We start from the raw sequence: 19,339 nt of genomic DNA, 5'->3' as shown, positions 1-19,339 counted from the left end.
AACCATTCGAAGCTTCTTGGTCAACTCATCGGAGTTCCATATTTTCTCTTCCTGGCGGGAATGCTAAAAACGTATCCCATCCTTTTTGCATTCGTTTCTATCATGGGAACGAGAATGGCAGTCATTCACACAACACGAGTGTACCATTTTCAACAATTACCACGCAGAATGGATGCCTAGCAAAGTATCACGTCGCGGGCTTGTTGTTGTTGTGCAATACACGAAAACCCACAATGCATTGCGCCAAAAACGTCACGAGAGAAGAACCGATACAGACACAAGCCTGCCATCATCCGTCTTCGTCGCTCCGCCGCAGAAAAATGTCCGCCGCCGAGTTGCATGGGCTCCTTCCCCGTCGGGACCGGCCTCCGTGTCGACGTGGAGACGAACGGTGGTTTGATGAAGCCGTCCCGACCGGCCGCTGTCGGGCTGCTCTGCGGCGTTGACCAGCGACGTTCCCGATGCTCCGCAGCTCGCTCGCTCTCACGCTCTTTTAGACGAGGACCCAAATTTACGGACAACTCGATCAGCTCCTGCAGATTCGACGAGTCTTCCCGGGCCGCCAACTCGTCTTTCACCGCCGAAGACAGCCCGCGCCGAAAAATCCCAGACAACGCCGCTTCCTCAAAACCGCACTCAGCGGCCAAAATGCGAAACTGAATGGAGTAGTCCGCTACGGTCAGATCGCCTTGGGAAAAATCCAGCAGGCGGCTGGCTGCCTCCTTGCCTTTTACCGGATGATCGAAAACTCTCACGAGCTCAGTCTTAAAAGTTTCAAAAGAATGACGGATTGCGGGTCTTGAGTTGCTTACCGCTATGGCCCATGCTGCCGCTTTACCGGCGAGGAGGCTCATTGCATATGCTACGCGGGATCTATCACTCGCAAACGTTTGAGGTTGTTGGTCAAACACAAGGGAGCACTGGTGCAAAAATAGTTGGCAAGCACCTGCCTGTCCCTCATAGTGTACTATGTAACTGTAGTTTTATGTCCTAATGTAGTCGAAGCACTGCAGACTAGTAGTAGTAAACCAATTAACTGCCTTAACTTGTTTTAACTAGCTTGTTAGCGTCTGCTAACAGCATTGCAGCATGCTAGCGTTTCTTCATACATAAATGTTACCTAGAACATTAAATCAGTGTTAAGAATCACCATACACACTGATCAGCCAGATGATGGGGTGGTTTGCCCAGGGCGCGCAAGTAGCCAGGACCGCCACTGCTTTTGATCATATTTCTGCTGGAATGAGAGTGTGTTCCCGTCATTTCTACTCTGGTAAATTGAACGATTTATCCACTGTTTTGGTTTCAATAAACGTTTTTTTTTGTTTTTGTTTACCGCTGTGTAAATCTGCCTCGGTAGCAATGCTCAGCTACATTTGTTGTGTTCCTTGCATATGAAATACTGACAACACATCCCGATTGGTCACCATCTCTCTTCTTGGGTTGTTCTGAGGTCAAGCGCACCACATTGGAGCATTATGAGAGGTTGGAAAGGCGAAGAGTGCACGCTGAAACCTTTTTTGCTGTGCTCTTACAAACATGAGCCCAAGTGTTGTTGTTAAAAGTCAATAAAATGTGAATACTAAAACATGACTTTAACAAGTTCTTGACAAACTGTAACTGCTTGTTGTTTACTTCAGCTCTTCATAATAAACAGGTGTAATGATTACAAAGTCAGTTGATTTAATATTATGTTATTCTATTTGGAATATGCATTGACAATGTTTGGACAGTATTGTACACAAGAACTGGGACTGGTAAATTGCAATAGATTTATTTCAAGTAATGCAACTTCTTCAATACAATATTTGAACTGACAGTTTAAAATCTTTAAATTAGTGCAAACAAGACCCACCCTCTGACGGGGGAGCAAATATTATATAATATTATAATATAAGGAATAAACAATACAAGATTACAATAAAAGTGTCTTTGTTAAAGCAGTTACAAAAAATAATAATTCACTGGCCTTGGGTAAATTGCCAGACATAATCAAAATGTACTTCTTGCATTTCCATTTTAAGTATTGCAAGTTCCCCAAGACAATATTTGAACTGACAGTTTAAAATCCTTACATTAGTGCAAAATGGCCCACACTCTGACAGCGGGCAGCAAATATTATTATATAAAATAAAATAGATTATAAAAAGCAATATACTATATAAATACAAGATTACAATAAAACATGTCTTTTTCAAAGCGGTTTAAAAAAAGAAAACATTCGGTGGCCTTAGGTAAATAAAGGTGAAGAAATATGTACATTACAGTTCTTGCATTTCTATTTTAGATATTTCAACTCCAACACAATATTTGAATTGACAGTTTAAAGTCAGTGATGACCCATGGCCTTAAAGGAGTCTCGTTGAGGCGCTGAGAGTGCAAAACCTGTTAGGGCAGAGAGAAAAAAATAACACAATCGAGTCTTTAGCTCATTGTTTTGAAATCAATGTGAAAGTAAATAAAAGCACTCGAGTAAACATGCATTTAGTCATTTACTGTAGCTGTAGTTTCAACATGGATACAGTCAAGTGAGCTATAAGATGATAAATGCTGGATCAACAGTTGATAATGTAAAAAGCAATGGATTAACAACAAGAGTGTAGCTTTGGTCTTAACATTGGTAGGGATGATATAACATGCATGTACACTTTTTGCTGGAGATGGGACATTAATAAAACCATTAATAAGACCAAACAGATTATTGAAAAGGGGTCAGGGCTACATTTCTCATGAATATGAGCCTCATTAATAAGCTAATTTTAATTCCAATATTTAAACACAAATTACATTAACCTGCACAATAAATACAGACTTGTTACTATTACAGCGTGTTGTGCTTTAGGTTTTACTTTCATGCACCAGGGAACAATGAGTTAAATGATGGCGATATGTTAACAACATTTCGTGCACTGTGGTACAGAAATGTAAACAAGGCAAGACAGACATTGTGAGAACCGCACAGCACGTAGCCTACCTGTGAGCAGACGAGCGTGTTGTCGTCTGTTGCTTTGAAAATCTGTAGGTCCTAAACCCATCCATTAGTGAACTGGACATGAGCCTCAAAGGATTTGCAATTTTTCAACTGAACCAATGTGTAGGCACTCACACTGCAGACAAGGTATGCGATGATGTCGTTTGTTGTCAACGAGGGCAAGTCGTCCAAATTGTTGCTCCATGCCTTCTTTGGCAGCAAGTACGGGTCTACATCGTTAATAAAAGTTATTTTTTAAAAGTACCGGGTTTGAGCCTCGACTGACAGCGTTTCCCTGTAAATGCCACGACGACTTTGCTTTTTTAACATGATTCCAGCATAAAAACTATCCCAAGGCAAAGTAAACAGCAAGACTGGTTATAATCCGCGTTGAGTCTGCCGGACCGGAAGTAAAGGATATTATCAGCATGGAGGCGTATCCAAACAATGACGTAGTACATCCCATTCCCTATTATGGCATGTTTTTCTCCTCGTTAACATTAATAATAAAAATGGTGAAGGCGCGTGTGGCGGTTGGTTGCAGTAACAGAAAAGATAGACGGAGAGACTTGAAATTCTACCGTATTCCGAGAGACCCGGAGAGGAGAGCGAGATGGACTGCTGCAATTCAACGAGAAAACTGGGCACCAAACGATCACCACAGATTATGTAGTAGTCATTTTATATCTGGTAAGATGCATTTAATATATATTTAGAGGGTTTTGGGCTGACAACCACAATTATAATCATTGCGAGGCTAATCGCCGACAACATACAGTTTCAAATTCAAGATGCTTATTTCTTCCACCATCATTACATTTTGAATAATATTTAGCTGGTACCAAGTGATAGAAACTGGCCTCGTCTACGGATCATCAGTTAAACAGGTGTGTTCAAACCTTTTGCAAAGGGGGCCAGATTTGGTGTGGTAAAAATGCGGGGGGCTACCTTGGCTGATTTACATAGAACAATATATTTAAACAAATTTTAGCAAGCCCTTCTGTGTGTCACATTTGCTTTATTATTTTTTTAAATTCATAATTCCAACAGTCTCGTCTTTGTGGCGTTCTTTCGACACTCGGGCTCTTGCGAAATACTGCTGCTGTGAAATTAAATTAGCTTCAAGTTGCTATAATTTCTCGCTGCGTATCTTCCCTGTAATGTTGTCGTACCTGTCAGCGTGTCTTGTTCGGTAATATCATTATCGCGTCACATCGAACTCTTTGAAAACAGCGACTGTCTCTTTGCAAATGAGGCAGACACAGTTGTTGCATGTTTTATTGAAGAAATAGTCCAATATCCACCTATCCTTGAAGCGTCGGCCATCGCAGTCAACTTTTTTTTATTGATTGTCGCCATTTTAGAAAATGAAGCAAAGGGTCACACGGGGTAATGTTGCTTAGAGTGCTGCTCTTAAAGTTTTTCAAACTTTCGTGAGAATAGGCTAATTTTATGTGGACAAGATAGTTGTAGATATCAGGGTAGCAGATGTCAGGCAGAGAGGGCAAAGACAGCGGGTCGAAAAATATCGATTTAGGCATCAAAAATGGATCTGGCGAATTGATCGACCGAAGCTTTTCCACATAACGCCTTTTATGCAACGCATCCAATGAGTTTACAGTGTCTGAAAGCACCGAGGCTTCCATGAATTGCACTATGAATTGCACGATAAATTGAAACCATTGAGAATACGGATAAACAATGACGGACAATAAGGCGGCCGGATACAGCGACACGTCATTCTGTGGATTTGGTATGTAGGGTCTATATGTAAATTGATTGGCTCATTGAATCCCTATAGAATCATTTCTTTTGCTTTGCTAAAAGAATTGGGGAATCAATAAATAAATTATTATGAAGTTATAAATCGATTTAAAAAATATAAATCATTTAATTGATAAAAGGGGAATATACATGTGTACATATTAATATGTTTGTGTTTTGACTTCCATTATTTGTTCAATTATTTTCTTTAGGGCAGTTGACAGTTATTTTACCTAAATATTGGAGTGTATGGAGCGGCTAATTTCTCCCATTGATTTTTTTTCACATTTCAAAATGCATGGTATGAAAAATATAATAATTACCAAGAATCCTCGAACGAATCACTCCTGAGACAGTCCTTCTTGTTAGTATACGGTCCATCTTTCATACTTTATTAATGTAAATCCGACATTGTGCTCAAAAGCATGTGTAAGAGTTTCACTCCCACTGACTTTTAATAAATGAAGTTGAGTCGCAGAGAATGAAGGAGCTTTCAAGTCAAGTTTTTTTATGTCTATGGACAAACGTTGTTCTTTCTACCGTAAGACATCAATCATTGCTGTTAAAGGCTCTAATGAGGTGCAGCAGGCTTATCTTAAAATACAGCTATCCTTAAATGAGGCGTTTCCAGTGGAGTTTGTTCGAAGTGATTCGCTGTCTTCCCGGTCAACCAAGATCACAACTATTTTTCGACCAAAACCACTGCTCATCCATAATTGGATGACTTTTTAAATCATATTTCATGGTACCTCATTTATCAACTTTTTGTCAACATTAGTTCATCACCTATAAAACAATGTTAACCCAACCATTGCCTGACATACTATAAAACAGCGTTGTTTCAACATCACTGTCATGTGTTATTGATTCAACATTGGTTATTGACGAAAATTTCGATGTCAACCATACTGATACTGATTTTGATGGAAAATCAACTTTTATTAAGTGTCGGTCTGCTATCTGGGTGTAATGTCAAGCACTTTGAATTAGCTTTGTGTTGGATTGGATGACAACAAAATATCAATCAACAAAAATTTGGCAAGGAGGAATTTTCTCCAACAGAAAACAACTTTGGGAACACAAGGTAGCAAATAAGGAAATAAGATTGGCCCGTGTGTTTGTGGTCTTGCAGATCTAAGTGTCACCCAAGCCCATCGTCCTGAGCACCAGGAGTCTGCATGCATCAAGAAGGAAGGGGAGGAAGAGTCACCATACATCAAGGATGAGGAAGAGTCGGTACCCATTCAAGGTCATTCTGACTTGAATATTGCTTCAACGAAAAGGACACATTGGCTTCGTGCTCGAAGATGGCAAGATAAACTTATATTTGTCAGTCCGTTCTTCATTTAATCGGCAGTTTTCAGTGGCCACCTTTCTCAGACGTGCCATTTTGATGTTGTGCCACCGGTGTGAGCAACGCTCCTGCCGCAAATAAATTGCCACTGTTGCGCCTGAAGGATGAGCGCGTGTCAATGCACAATGATTAACAGCCAATAGGCGCATCGTTGTCATGGGATTGACAGCCCAGAATGCATCTGGTACGAGCGGGTACATACCTCTCCATCTCGCTCTCTTAGCCAGCCTAACCTTACGGCCTACTAGCTGGATAGACTGTTCATAAAACATATTATTTGTCTATTTGTGTCTTGCAGGTTTCAGCAAATATCTTGGTCTTGGGGGGCAGGAGTCTCCTGGTGTTAAAGAGGAAGTCGAGCACCCGCATATGAAAGAGAAAGAGCCAGAGCACTCTCAACAGCAACTTCCAGTCATAAGGGAGGAGGTAAAGCTGCCATATATTAAAGAGGAAGACTATATCAACAGGTTGACTGGTGAGCCCTTGAAGAGTGAAGATGGTCCGAGTGAGGTCAGCAGCGGGACGGAGCCTCCAAGCGGCAGCAGCAGCTCAACAGAAGGATTGCAAGCCTACATTTTCATCGCACCGTCAGATAGAAATGGCGCCACGTCACACTCACCTTCCAAAGATGATGGTCCTAAGAAATTTCACTGTGATGACAATCTCTGCCAATGGTCTCAGTGTGGGAAAACCTTTGCTAATAACTATACTTATATTATGCATATAAGGAGCCACACAGGTGAAAAACCTTTCTCCTGCTCCTTTTGTGGTAAAAAATTCTCTGACAAAGGCAACTTGAAAAAACACACAAGAACCCATACAGGTGAAAAACCGTTCTCCTGCTCCGTTTGTGGTAAAAAATTCTCTGACAAAGGCAACTTGAAAAAACACACAAGAACCCATGCTGGTGAAAAACCTTTTCCCTGCTCAGTTTGTGGTCATGGTTTTATTCAAAAGAAAAACTTAAACGCACACATGAGAACCCACACTGGTGAAAAACTTTTTTCCTGTTGTGTTTGTGGTCAAGCATGCAGTCAAAAGGAAGCCTTGAAAAGACACACAAGAACCCACACCGATGAAAAACCTTTCTCCTGCTCCGTTTGTGGTAAAAACTTCTCTGAAAAAGGCAACTTGAAAAAACACACAAGAACCCATACCGGTGAAAAACCTTTTTCCTGCTCAGTTTGTGGTCATGGTTTTGTTCGAAAGCATCACTTAAACATACACATGAGAACACACACTGGAGAAAAACCATATTACTGCTCAGTTTGTGGTCAAGGGTTTGCTTGGAAGTATCAGATTAAGAGACACGTGTGTGTCTAACGTGCTTTGTCCAATCCTTGTATTATGTGGATCCACACGATAGTACTTGCTCACCTGATTTAACTGTCATGTTAAGTGGCATTTTTTATACTATACTCCCCCTCTTTCAAATGACACTTCACAGTTAATATTTGAAACAGTAGATCCCAAATTACAAAAATTCTGAATCATTAATAAATAATATAATTACATTAATATGGAAAATTATGATTGGCTTACAAATAATGTTTTTGAGGTGGGGATGATTAGACAAATTTAAAAAAATTACTATTACTACCCTTGATTGACAGTGATATATTACGACAGAGTATTAGGGCAAAATAAGGGGGGGAGTAAAAGGAGTACAATATTAAAGTTGTACTGTTACTCCAAGAAAAGTATTATTACGTAGGGGTAATGTAGCTGAATAAGCAGCTACGCACTTTACATGCATGTACCTTAGCTGGTAGCTACGACGAAGCATTAGTACAAATCCTTCTGTTGATTATAATTTTATGTAGATGAGCTAAAAGATGAAGGATTTCCTAATTTTGGAGAGTGATTCTTAAACACAGCCTTTTGCAGGCTCCCGTTTGCCCCCCCCCCCCCCCCCCCTTAGCAACAGGAGGTAACATTATGAATATTAATGAGCGGAAGTGACGTGTTGCTTGCGGTACGCCATTGAAATCCTCAGCTGGCCCCCATCATGTTTAAGTAGGCGTGTCGCAACCCAATGTGAGTCCCGACAGGATGTGAGTGGCGCATGCGCAGTAGCGGAGCTACTCACGGAGTGAGCCACATTTGTCTGCACATGCGCGCCGCTATCTGGTCGCCACACAAAGGGTCAGTTACCCTAGCGGTAAAATTAAAGTGGTCAGCAACATGCTGCTTTTTGTGCGGAGTTAACCCACTAAGTTCGCGACGCTTGAAGTTCAGAACTACTTGACTGGAACATAATCGAAATATTTGGTCCATCCAAGTGGTCTTCGTTTGCGTTTTAGCTTCGGAGCCTAGTTATCTTAGCTAAGCTTAGCTTAGCTTAGCTTGCGAACACAGACCAACGTGGTTCGACGCTTGAACATCAAGTTGGAGCCTTCTAAAGTGTGCAAAATGCACGCAAGAACGACGCCAGCAGCAAAGTTCGAGGCGGAACTTTGTGGCGCAAAAGATCTGCGACAACATCAATGCTCGGCTTCTTGCAAAATGCAAGTAAAGGTTGTGCCTCACACACTACCAGGTTGGTTCACCGATTCGAAAAATACTATCATTTTTTTGTCCTGATGGTATTTGAATTGAAAGATGAGCATGCAAAGCTTTTTTTTGATTGGAGTAATGTAATTTTGAGTTTGGGCCACATTTTAGGTAGGACATTTGTGTCTTAATAATTAAATCACAAAATAAATTGCTTCCATCAAAAGAAAAGATTTTCAATAGAAAAATGACGTCAATTCAAAAACCTTTTTTCAATCATGTGAAAAATTTTGAATGCGAAAAAAATATTTGACTCAAAAATTCACATTTGAACAAGTCAATTTTTATTGAAAATATTTTCTTAGATTGAAGCAATCCTTTTTGTGTCTGGGCCATATTGTGCGTCGGATATTTAAGTCTAAATCATTGAATACCCTCACCCCCTAAATTTGCTTCAATAAAAAAAAATAAAAAAAATAAAAAAAAAATAAATCGAGGAAAATGTTCATATGCAAAAATAAAATTGCCCTCCTTAAAAAAAATTGTATTTGAAATTATTTTTTGATTTTTGTTGAAAAGGGTTTTAGTACTCTTGATAACAACTAGCCAGCTGATTTAGGTGAGTTTGAATAACACACAATGGTTGGTAACAAGACACTGACCTGTTTATTCAGTGACAAACACAAAAGATTATAAATAACAAACAGAAATGGCATAGTCAGTCAGTCAACCGTGCAAATAATATTGTAAACTGTCAGTGGAAAATCCCACAAATCCGCCAAGCTATTAGATGCTTTTAATGTTTCGTGCATTCGTTACAAAAATTGTATAAAAAGCATCTCAGGTTTAAATAAACGACTATTTCAGTATCAAGTTAACATTTTAAAACAGTAAATAAACTACTCAAGTCCCCATTCTGTATCAGCAGCTTTAAACTACATTCAATTAATTTAGTTTTGTGAATCAACTGTTAAAAGTTGTTAAAATTGCTCCCGTTATTCCATGATTTCCCTTCTGTCTACTTTTGACATGTGAAAGTTTTAAAACTGTTTTGAAGATAGATTCAAGTCAAGATTTTGCCGATTTAAGAGTAGTTTAGATAAAAAGTTAATTAGGTTCGCTTGGAAGGTTTACTACAACAGCCTACAAGGGAAGTCTCCTGCTTTAAGATGGCGGCTGTTTACTAACGCACCTAGTTTTCAATGCATGTGTTGCTAACACTGTCAAGTCTGTCATTGTGCATCTTGTTCTACATACATATGATATCTATTAGATAAGCATGATGTTTACTCTTGGGACCCTATGCGGTCCGTTTCTCATTGCGTCCCAAAGACCCCGCTGTGAATTAGTTCTGCTTTACTTGACATATTTCAATAATCGGAATTTGGATGTTTGTGAATCGTTCTCGAATCTTCCACGGCAGAATCGCTCAAGGATGTAATGACGTCTGGCCAAGTTGTACCGTGGTTCTAATGCTGCGTTCCAGAAAAGTGGGATGTCGGACTTTTCCGACCTCCGACTAGGAAAATATCATTGGAACACCACTTGAACTGGGAGGTCCAAATCGCAAAGTCGGAGAAAAAATAACTACCCCGACTTCCAAGTTGTTTCAATCTGACGTCACTGGACAAAATGGCGCTCAAGAAAACAAATGATAACACAATAATGAAGTAAATCAAGTTTGAGACGCCATGTATTTTTTTTCCTCATACAGTCAATTATCTTTGTTGTGCTATGTTTTTATATTGAAGATCAGCAAAGGATGTAACTAAAAAAAGGCTGTTTACAGTGTGGGCTATAACGCAGCCGTTGTTTTTCCTCTGCTATTTGATCGCTTATAGGAAGGCAGGTTCGCTGGAGGTCAAAATGTCTTTGGATGGCCGATCAGCCATCTTTGTTGTTTACATTTGCTTGAAACGCTTTGAGGTCGGAACTGGGACCATCCGAGGGGGATAAATCTGACTTCCTACTTCTCTGGAATGCAGCATAATGTGTTGGATGGTGTGTCTTTACTCGCGAGAGATAATGGCTCGTCATCCAGAATGAATTCTTGATTCTTCTTCTTGGAATGAATTCTTGCAGTGACTCTTGTTATTCCCTGGGCTTTGGGACTGTCGAGTGCCAGTTTGTCACGCATAGCAAAAGTTTCTGCCAGTGTTAGTTGCGTAGGACCTTTCTTTTTGTCTTCGGTTTTCTTAACATACTCCTCATATTGTTTGTGGTGGTATTTCGCTAAATGCTTGCTTAGGTTGGTTGTATTAAAACTTCTTACAGCTTTACCACCACGCTTGACTTTATTGTGGCATATGTTGCACTCTGCCTCTTCGTCTTTGTCGTCCTTTAAGGTGAAATGATCCCACACAGCTGCCATTTTTACCGATAAAGTCTCTCGGTAAATTGGGAGACGGTAATGTAGTGTGTTGAAGGTCTGCCGTAAAATGCGGACCGGATTTTAGGGAAACCGAAGCAAAAACTGGAATGGATTATGTATATCTGTGCGCTGGAAAACCCAGACCGGATTTTCAAAAAAACTGGATCGGAAGTCTGGATCGGAATTTTTCCGTGTCGGCCGATCCGATACCGATGCATTTTTTTGCCCATATCGGCGTCCGATCCGATCCCAATATCGGATCGGGACATCTCTAATACAGACATTAACATAACGTTTAAGTTCTTTATGACGTGTCTTTGACCCGAATCGTCGCGTCCTTGCCAGCATTTTTTTCGCCGCTGACGTCACTCGTTCTAATTTCAGAAGAGTATTTATATGGGAGAATATTTTTTCAATATTTATTTATTTATTTCAAATTTTTTTCAATATTTACAGTAAGTAGAAGTAAGAAGTATAAGTATTGTTAAAAGAAGTCAATGTTGTGAAGGTGGGGAACGCACCACTCATTTTGCGACTGAAAGTCCGACCTGCATGAGAGTGTTAGCTGTGTTTTCTACTGTTTTCTACTTTATATACAGTGGGGCAAATAAATATTTACTCAACCACTAATTGTGCGTGTTCTCCCACTTGAAAATATTAGAGAGGTCTGTAATTGTCAACATGGTTAAACCTCAACCATGAGCGACAGAATGTGGAAAAAAACTGAAAATCACAATGTTTGATTTTTAAATAATTTATTTGCAAATCATGGTGGAAAGTAAGTATTTGGTCATGACCAAAAGTTCATCTCAATACTTTGTTTTGTACCCTTTGTTGGCAATAACGGAGGCCAAACGTTTTCTGTAACTCTTCACAAGCTTTTCGCACACTGTTGCTGGTATTTTGGCCCATTCCTCAATGCAGACCTCCTCTAGAACAGTGATGTTTTGGGGCTGTCGTTGGGCAACATGGACTTTCAACTCCCGCTGCAGATTTTCTATGGGGTTGAGATCTGGAGACTGGCTAGGCCACGACAGGACCTTGAAATGCTTCTTACGAAGCCACTCCTTTGTTGCCCTGGCTGTGTGTTTGGGATCATTGTCATGCTGAAAGACCCAGGATCGTCTCATCTTCAATGCCCTTGCTGATGGAAGGAGATTTTCACTCAAAATCTCTCGATAAATGGCCCCATTCATTCTTTCCTTTACACAGATCAGTCGTCTTGGTCCCCTTGCAGAAAAACAGTCCCAAAGCATGATGTTTCCACCCCCATGCTTCACAGTGGGTATGGTGCAATTCAGTATTCGTTTTCCTCCAAACAAGAGAACCTGTGTTTCTACCAAAAAGTTCTATTTTGGTTTCATCTGACCATAACACATTCTCCCAGTCCTCTTCTGGATCATCCAAATGCTCTCTAGCGAACCGCAGATGGGCGTGGACGTGTACTGGTTTCAGCAGGGGGGCACGTCTGGCAGTGCAGGATTTGAGTCCCTGGCGGCGCATTGTGTTAATGATAGTAGCCTTTGTTACTGTGGTCCCAGCTCTCTGTAGGTCATTCACTAGGTCCCCCCGTGTGGTTCTGTGATTTTTGATCCCCGTTCTTGTTATAATTTTGACACCACGGGGTGAGGAGGGAGTTGAAAGTCCGTGTTGCCCAACGACAGCCCCAAAACATCACTGCTCTAGAAGATCTGCATGGAGGAATGGGCCAAAATACCAGCAACAGTGTGTGAAAAGCTTGTGATGAGTTACAGAGAAAGTTTGGCCTCCGTTATTGCCAACAAAGGGTACATAACAAAGTATTGAGATGAACTTTTGGTATAGACCAAATACTTATTTTCCACCATGATTTGCAAATAAATTCTTTAAAAATCAAACAATGTGATCTTCTGAGTTTTTCCCCCACATTCTTTCTCTCATGGTTGAGGTTTACCCATGTTGACAATTAGAGGCCTCTCTAATATTTTCAAGTTGGAGAACTTGCACAATTAGTGGTTGACTTAATACTTATCTGCCCCACTGTACATGTACCTTCCCTCACAGCTACGACGAAGCATTAGTATAAATTCTTAAATTGCTTATAATTTGATGTAGATTAAGCAAAATAATGATTTCCTTTTTGTAAAACTGATTCTAAAACACAAAATGCTTTCAATATTGTTGATTTTAACGGAGGCGTCCATGTCGTACGTAAAGTACTTCGCTGCTTATTCTGCTCATGAGCCCGACATAAGCCCCAATACTCTGTTGTACGGCCAACATAAAGGCAACTTTAATGAAAAAATGTCTCCTGTCGTCTTCCAAAATAATACCTGAAGTGTTTCCCCTAGGATTTTTTGGAAGCTGCGGTAGTGGGCTGCATTGGAGTTGGACTGCCTCAACATGTCGTGTCACGGCAAAATTGCGTCATATAATGACTTTTTTTTTTCACATTTAATTTCCCAAAAAGAACCATAACAAAGATCTATTTGAAATATTTCATGAGCCAGGCTAATGTTGTAGCTCTCAGCAACGGTTCATGTACGTAAAATGCGTAGATGATTACAGTTACATTCTCCTACGTAATAATACGACTGTTTTTTTCTCGTAGCAATACTATGACTTACATTTCATAGTCCTTCTTTTTCCTTTTATTTGGCCCTAATATGTACTACATTAACACAACAATAATAGTACTTCTATTAATGGACCAATGGCGTAGGTTTGCATAGGGATGTTAGGGACATAACACTAGGAACTTTTCAGGATGCTCAAATTGTCCCCACCAAATTTTAAGCAACCTTGTTGTATTCTCTAAAGAGTTCAATTATAGAGGTCAATTAGATTGTGTTCACATATTTTGTAAGGTTAGAATTGACCCTACCTCTATTAACTCATTTACTTTACTTATGTTCAGACTTGCACTGACACCATTTTTCCCCCTCAAACGCACGTTTGATTGGCAGTTGACTAAATTCCCTTGTTTTCAATCCACTAGAAATAAGTGAAATTATCTGCCAGTGCTTTAAGTAAATTTTATTCAGATTTCTTGAAATAAGATTATTTTCAGATGGCTATTTTTTTTAACACACTTACTTTAAGCAAAAAAAAGAGGTTTTTTTTCGTCAGGAATGTTCTTAATTCAACAAGTGATATTGTTCAGAACATTATTTGAAAGCATGTTCCCCCTTGATTTTGGTGAAAAATGGCCAACCTTTAGATGCATGGGCTTAATAAGAACAAATGGTAATATTTACCTAAAGTAAATTGAATAATCTGACCCATTAATCTATTAACTCGTCGTTAATACTCAAAACAAGATGGAGAAGATTGTTCGATTAGATTTGAGAAAAATCCTCGCACTAAAACATTCTAAATTTGCAGTGTGAAAGTTGGTACGTCAATACAGATATTTTTGCATTGATCATTTAGCCTATCAATTAGGTTCAAATTGGTGGTGAGAAATGTAGCCCTGACCCCCGTTCACCCAATCTGTTGGGTCTTATTATGGTAATGTCCGTCCCCAGCAAAAAGTGTACATGGAGGTTATGCTGTTATATCGCCCCTACCAATATTGAGACCAAACCTACGCCCTTCTAATGGATCCATTTCAGGCAGTAGGGGGAAATTCTAATTGCCGTGTAAAGAGATTTACTAGTTTTGGTGAGAAGGTGAATATTTTTTTGTCGTTGTTCCTGAACTATATTTCCACACAAACGCACATTGAGGTACCAATTAGCTCAGCAAGGAGAAGTATAAGTCATTTTTCAATTGTCCCCGAGCTTGCGAAACTTGGATAAAAAGAGCGCATTTGTCAAGGTTTCGTCAGCCGTGATTGCGTATATCTGTCCGCCGAAACAGCCTGATAGCATAAGTACGTCTGCCCCTCTAGGATTGAACGCGTTGTTGATATTAGCGCGGTGGCACGCTGCCCGCCTCTCTGCGCAATTTCATTCAAACTTGCCGTTCCGTCCAAGCCGTCCACTGCTTACTTTCGCCGAAAAGTCCGGTCCAAAATACTTTAAAGGGATCTTCTATTTTTAAGACAATTAATTCTTAAAAAATAAATGTTAGTGTGAGTTATAATAATTTGATATTAAAGCCCCTCTTAATTTTTTTGTTTTAATCAAGTTTGTAAAATTATTTTAAGTGATATGTCGCCATTCTTGTTACGTCGCAGTGCGTCACTCGTTAGCTTTCCCAACATCGTCAGTTCTACCCTTCCTATTTGAACCAGATCTGAAAAGTGAAGAGCAGGACAGCACTGTCGGTCGTTCACAAGACGAGCTTCAGGGAAAAATGCGTGCAGCAAATACCTGATAAAACAAAAGTTGGGCAAAACTGGTGATGCGAGAGAGTGCTGTTAGGAACTCCGGTTGGGAGCGAGAGTGTATCCTGTTGGGAACTCCGGTTTTATTAGCAGATATTCAAGGTAAGGATATTGCGTTTTCAAACTTATCCCAATATACTGTAATTATGTAGATTGCTAGCATCCAGAGCTGTCGTGTGCTTTACATACAGTACAGGCCAAAGAGCACACCTTGTGTAATCCATGTCTTGTACATTGTAACGCGTGGTAGCTAGGATATGTGTATAAAAGTACCAAAAAGGGGAGAAGCTTCCACTTATGCACATTTATTCACTAAAAATATTTCCACCATGACCACTCTCCACTCGGGAGCTCAGCAGTACGCAAACACGCATTCCCTGACGAACTCCAACATTGTTGTAAGGTCCACGTCAGAGTCACTGTCGTCACTGTAGCGTGCCATAGTGCTTTAATTATTTAGTATGATTTGGGGAAAACTCCCACGAAGAATAGTCAACAAAAAAGATAGCAATGGTAATCCAAATCCGCGTTTTTTTTTTTTTTTTACTCAAAGATCCAGGAATTAGACCGATCCCATGGCAATGTCGCAGCCGCGATCAGGCCATCAATTCCACAAAATAGACTGATCCGATATGCCGCTGTGGGACCGACGAATCAAAAAAATGGACAGATCCGAAACCCATATTGCAGACGCGGTGTGACCGTCGGATCCAGAAAATAGATGGATCCCTTACTTGACTAAGGATCCAGGAAAAATGTTCGGGCGCCAGTTGGAACGCGTGGTGGGTTGGATACGTGCATACAGGGACCAAAAAGGGGGAGAAGCTTCCACTTATGTACATTTATTCACAAAAAATAATATTTCCACCTTGACCACTCACTTCACTCCCCTTGTTTCCATTTGACTGGAAATTGCATCCAAAAGCAGCACATCGTGGCATTTTACTTCGCGAGTTTAGGCAGCAATAAGCAATTGTTGAAAACGCTACACATTTGGAAAGATCCCAATGACGTCATCACTGCGAGCCCGCAAACCATGGCGCCAACTAACGGTCAAAATATGGACTAAATATTATAAAATATTGCCATTGATTTAACATTTTATGTGTTTCTAACAACATATTTTAGTACAAGAGAACAATTGTGGTTTATTAGAGCCTACATGTATTTAAGTTAGAGGATCACTTTAATGCCCCAGATAGGCGGAAGAAGGAGAGGAGTCTGTATTGGCTTACCTACTTTATTGTGGCGACAATAATAAAGAAAAACAATAACAAAATGAGAGAAAATGTATGGGTTTAAGAGGTTTTATTAAAATGTATAATCATGTTAAGGTGAACTGATTTCAACACAATGCTTTGTGTCTGCAAGGAATTTGCTTTCCTGGGAAGGGAGTGTCAGCAAGGCATCTGGCCAATGCCTAGTTTAAAGGGAAAGCCAGGGTCTGTTGCTCTCCAAGGCCGAGGGACGCCTCGAGCTCACAGGGGCGTTGCATACCTTGATAGATAAGGGGTTTCCGAGCTGACTCGTTTCCCAGGAAACGGTGTTTGATTTAAGGAACCAATCACTATCCACTATGTACACACTTTCGGCATAATCACGTGTTAGCCAATCACTGTACGCTATGTGCTTACTTTCTGCATATTCATGTGTTATCATGTATATTCAAGTGATATTGTCAATAAAAGGAGTGTACGATGGAAAAAAAGTTGGATTACCCCGTGCAAGTAAAAAACCAGATACTCGAGTAATTGCCGACTTGGGTGTGAGCTTCTTCTCCTTGCTACTGTTCTCAGAATAGAATACTGGTTGTGTTTTATTTCCTGACACACAAAGCGGGCTTCCGTGACATGCGACCGCTATCTCGCTTCCCTCTACGTCACAGCTCCTCCTCCGATCGTCTCTTAAGGGGGCCTCGCAGAGTAGACATGTGCCGGTTACCGGTTTCACGGTTTACCGTGGTGTGAAAACGTCGCGGTTTCAAAACCAATAAAATTTTCCGTCATACCTTAGTACGGTATTCGCTATTTTTCATGTGCCGAAATGCAGCCTAAGTGGCTTGGTGCGGCAGCGCTCACCCTTCCCCTGTTTGTTGCCGTGAGTGTCAGTGACGCTGTTCTGCTAAACAGCAAACCCAAAAACAAACACAAGGCGTACTTTTTTTCAATTTACTGAGATCTCAAATCGTGGTGAAATATACAAATGAATACATTTAAAACGTTATACAATTGTATTTTTCCACATGTGAGTAGGTTCAACAGGATAGCAGTAGCACCATGAAAAAGGTCGCCAAAAACAAAACACACATTTTCCTTTCAAATTCAATATACAAACTAACTAAAACTTACAAAGACGAATGTTAGCCTAGGCTAAGCTGGGAGAGCAGCTTCGTCGACGTTTCATGTCTCACAGCCGCTGAGTGAGAAACAAGCTTAAATGAAGGAGGGAGGGAAAAAAAGGATCGCGTCAAAGATCGCTAACTGCGAAATGAGGTCTCATTCCTCACTTGTTTCAGATGAAACCTTTCCTCAACATATTTACATTTTAACTAACTTATAAAACTAACTTACACGTCTTTAACTAACTTATTAACTTATAAATTCTTTATTCTTTTTAACACAAAGGCATGACATCATGTAGAAGAGAGTTGACACAGTGGCTGAAAATGGCGAAATTGCAGCTTCTCCCCCTCAAAAAAAGTCATACAGTATATATTTTAAATTTTATTTAGAAGTGTTTTTACTTTTTTATAGCAATTATTTTGTTCTTGCTCTAATATTGAGCAACTTGAGCTGTGGCTGTGGGTATAGTCTAGGTTCTATTTATTTTAATTTTATTTAAAATATTTATTTTTTGTTAGTTTATTTATTTTCACATTAATTTATTTTCACATTATATTCATGTTCCAATTTGCAAATATGTTCTGAAAAAAAAAAAACTGATCAATGGAAAAAAATTTATTTTTTTTTTTTTTAAAACCCATACATCTCGAAATTTTGGAGCTATAATTGCAATACCGTGATACCGTGAAACCGCGGTATTTTTGCTCACGGTTATCGTACCGTCAAAATCTCATACCGGCACATGCCTATCGCAGAGCTACGGACATTACAATACACAATGAATAGGTTGCCGCTGAATCCTTCACACTAGGCTGCCGCTAGTTTGAAACGGCCTTAAAACATTTTTTTTTTTTTTTTAAACATCTCTTTTGAACGGCGTGGCGGTTTTTATTTTGGTGTGGCGGTGCGCCACAATAATTAATATGTATTGGAAACCCTGACCTGGGTGACGGTGCTTCAGGTGTTCATTTACGGCCGACCTGCTGCCTTGGTATGCAACCTGGGTGTACGCTCCTTTGTTTCATTTTAATACAGTATGTGTATGCTTTGGTCACTCTAGTGCACTTATATGGCTTTGTGCCGCTTTCCTCGCTTGAATCCCTAGCATTGTCCATTCTCAACACTCCACGCATATTTTTTTAACCCTTTATTAACAGCAGACGGGATGGTGTGCTTGTCAGCACATTTATGTCATCGATGACGTCGACTACGTCAACTAGTCGGGACAGCTCTAATCTCAAGCCCTTTGAATTAATTTGAATTGGATTGGATGACAACAAAACATTAACAAACAAAAAGAGATTGGCAAGGAGGAATTTTCTCTAACAGAAAACAACTTTGGGGACACAAGTTTGCAAATGAAATAAGATTTGGCCCATGTGTTTGTGGTCTTGCAGATCCATATGTCAGCCAAGACCATCGTCCTGAGCACCAAGAGTCTGCATGCATCAAAGAGGAGGAAGAGTCCAGACCCATCCAAGGTGCTAAGTGCTTTCTTTTTCTTCTTCAGATGAGAAATCAAATATGGTACCTTCTCATAAGTACGAAAATGTCTTTCAGTCTAATATAGTGGCTTTGTTTACTCAGTAGCTGTGCAATGGACTCGTTAACCGACGCACAGGTTGCACCATTGCATCGACTTGGCTACAGGTAGTCCCGGGGTTACGACGTACCTGACTTACCCGATTTCAACTTTACGATGGCAAATCAGCTCGTTAGATTGCAGCGAAGTAGT

The 19,339-nt window shown here is 40.1% G+C and overlaps 1 protein-coding gene across 1 annotated transcript in view; it reads left to right on the top strand.

Annotated features, from left to right (window-relative positions):
• Nucleotides 1-8,296: 8,296 nt before the first annotated feature.
• Nucleotides 8,297-19,339, top strand: part of LOC130928959 (gastrula zinc finger protein XlCGF57.1-like) — a 44,721-nt gene continuing 33,678 nt past the window's right edge. Inside the window, exons 1-2 of the mRNA XM_057855811.1 lie at nucleotides 8,297-8,628; nucleotides 19,002-19,085. Of these exons, the coding sequence (XP_057711794.1) occupies nucleotides 8,502-8,628; nucleotides 19,002-19,085 (211 nt within the window). The 5' untranslated portion in view covers nucleotides 8,297-8,501. The remainder of the gene's footprint in view (nucleotides 8,629-19,001; nucleotides 19,086-19,339) is intronic.

This window comes from Corythoichthys intestinalis, chromosome 13 (assembly GCF_030265065.1).
Source record: "Corythoichthys intestinalis isolate RoL2023-P3 chromosome 13, ASM3026506v1, whole genome shotgun sequence".
NCBI classification, from domain to species: Eukaryota; Metazoa; Chordata; class Actinopteri; order Syngnathiformes; family Syngnathidae; genus Corythoichthys; species Corythoichthys intestinalis.
Note: the sequence above shows the minus strand (reverse complement) of the source record. Positions and strands in the feature narration are given on the sequence as shown.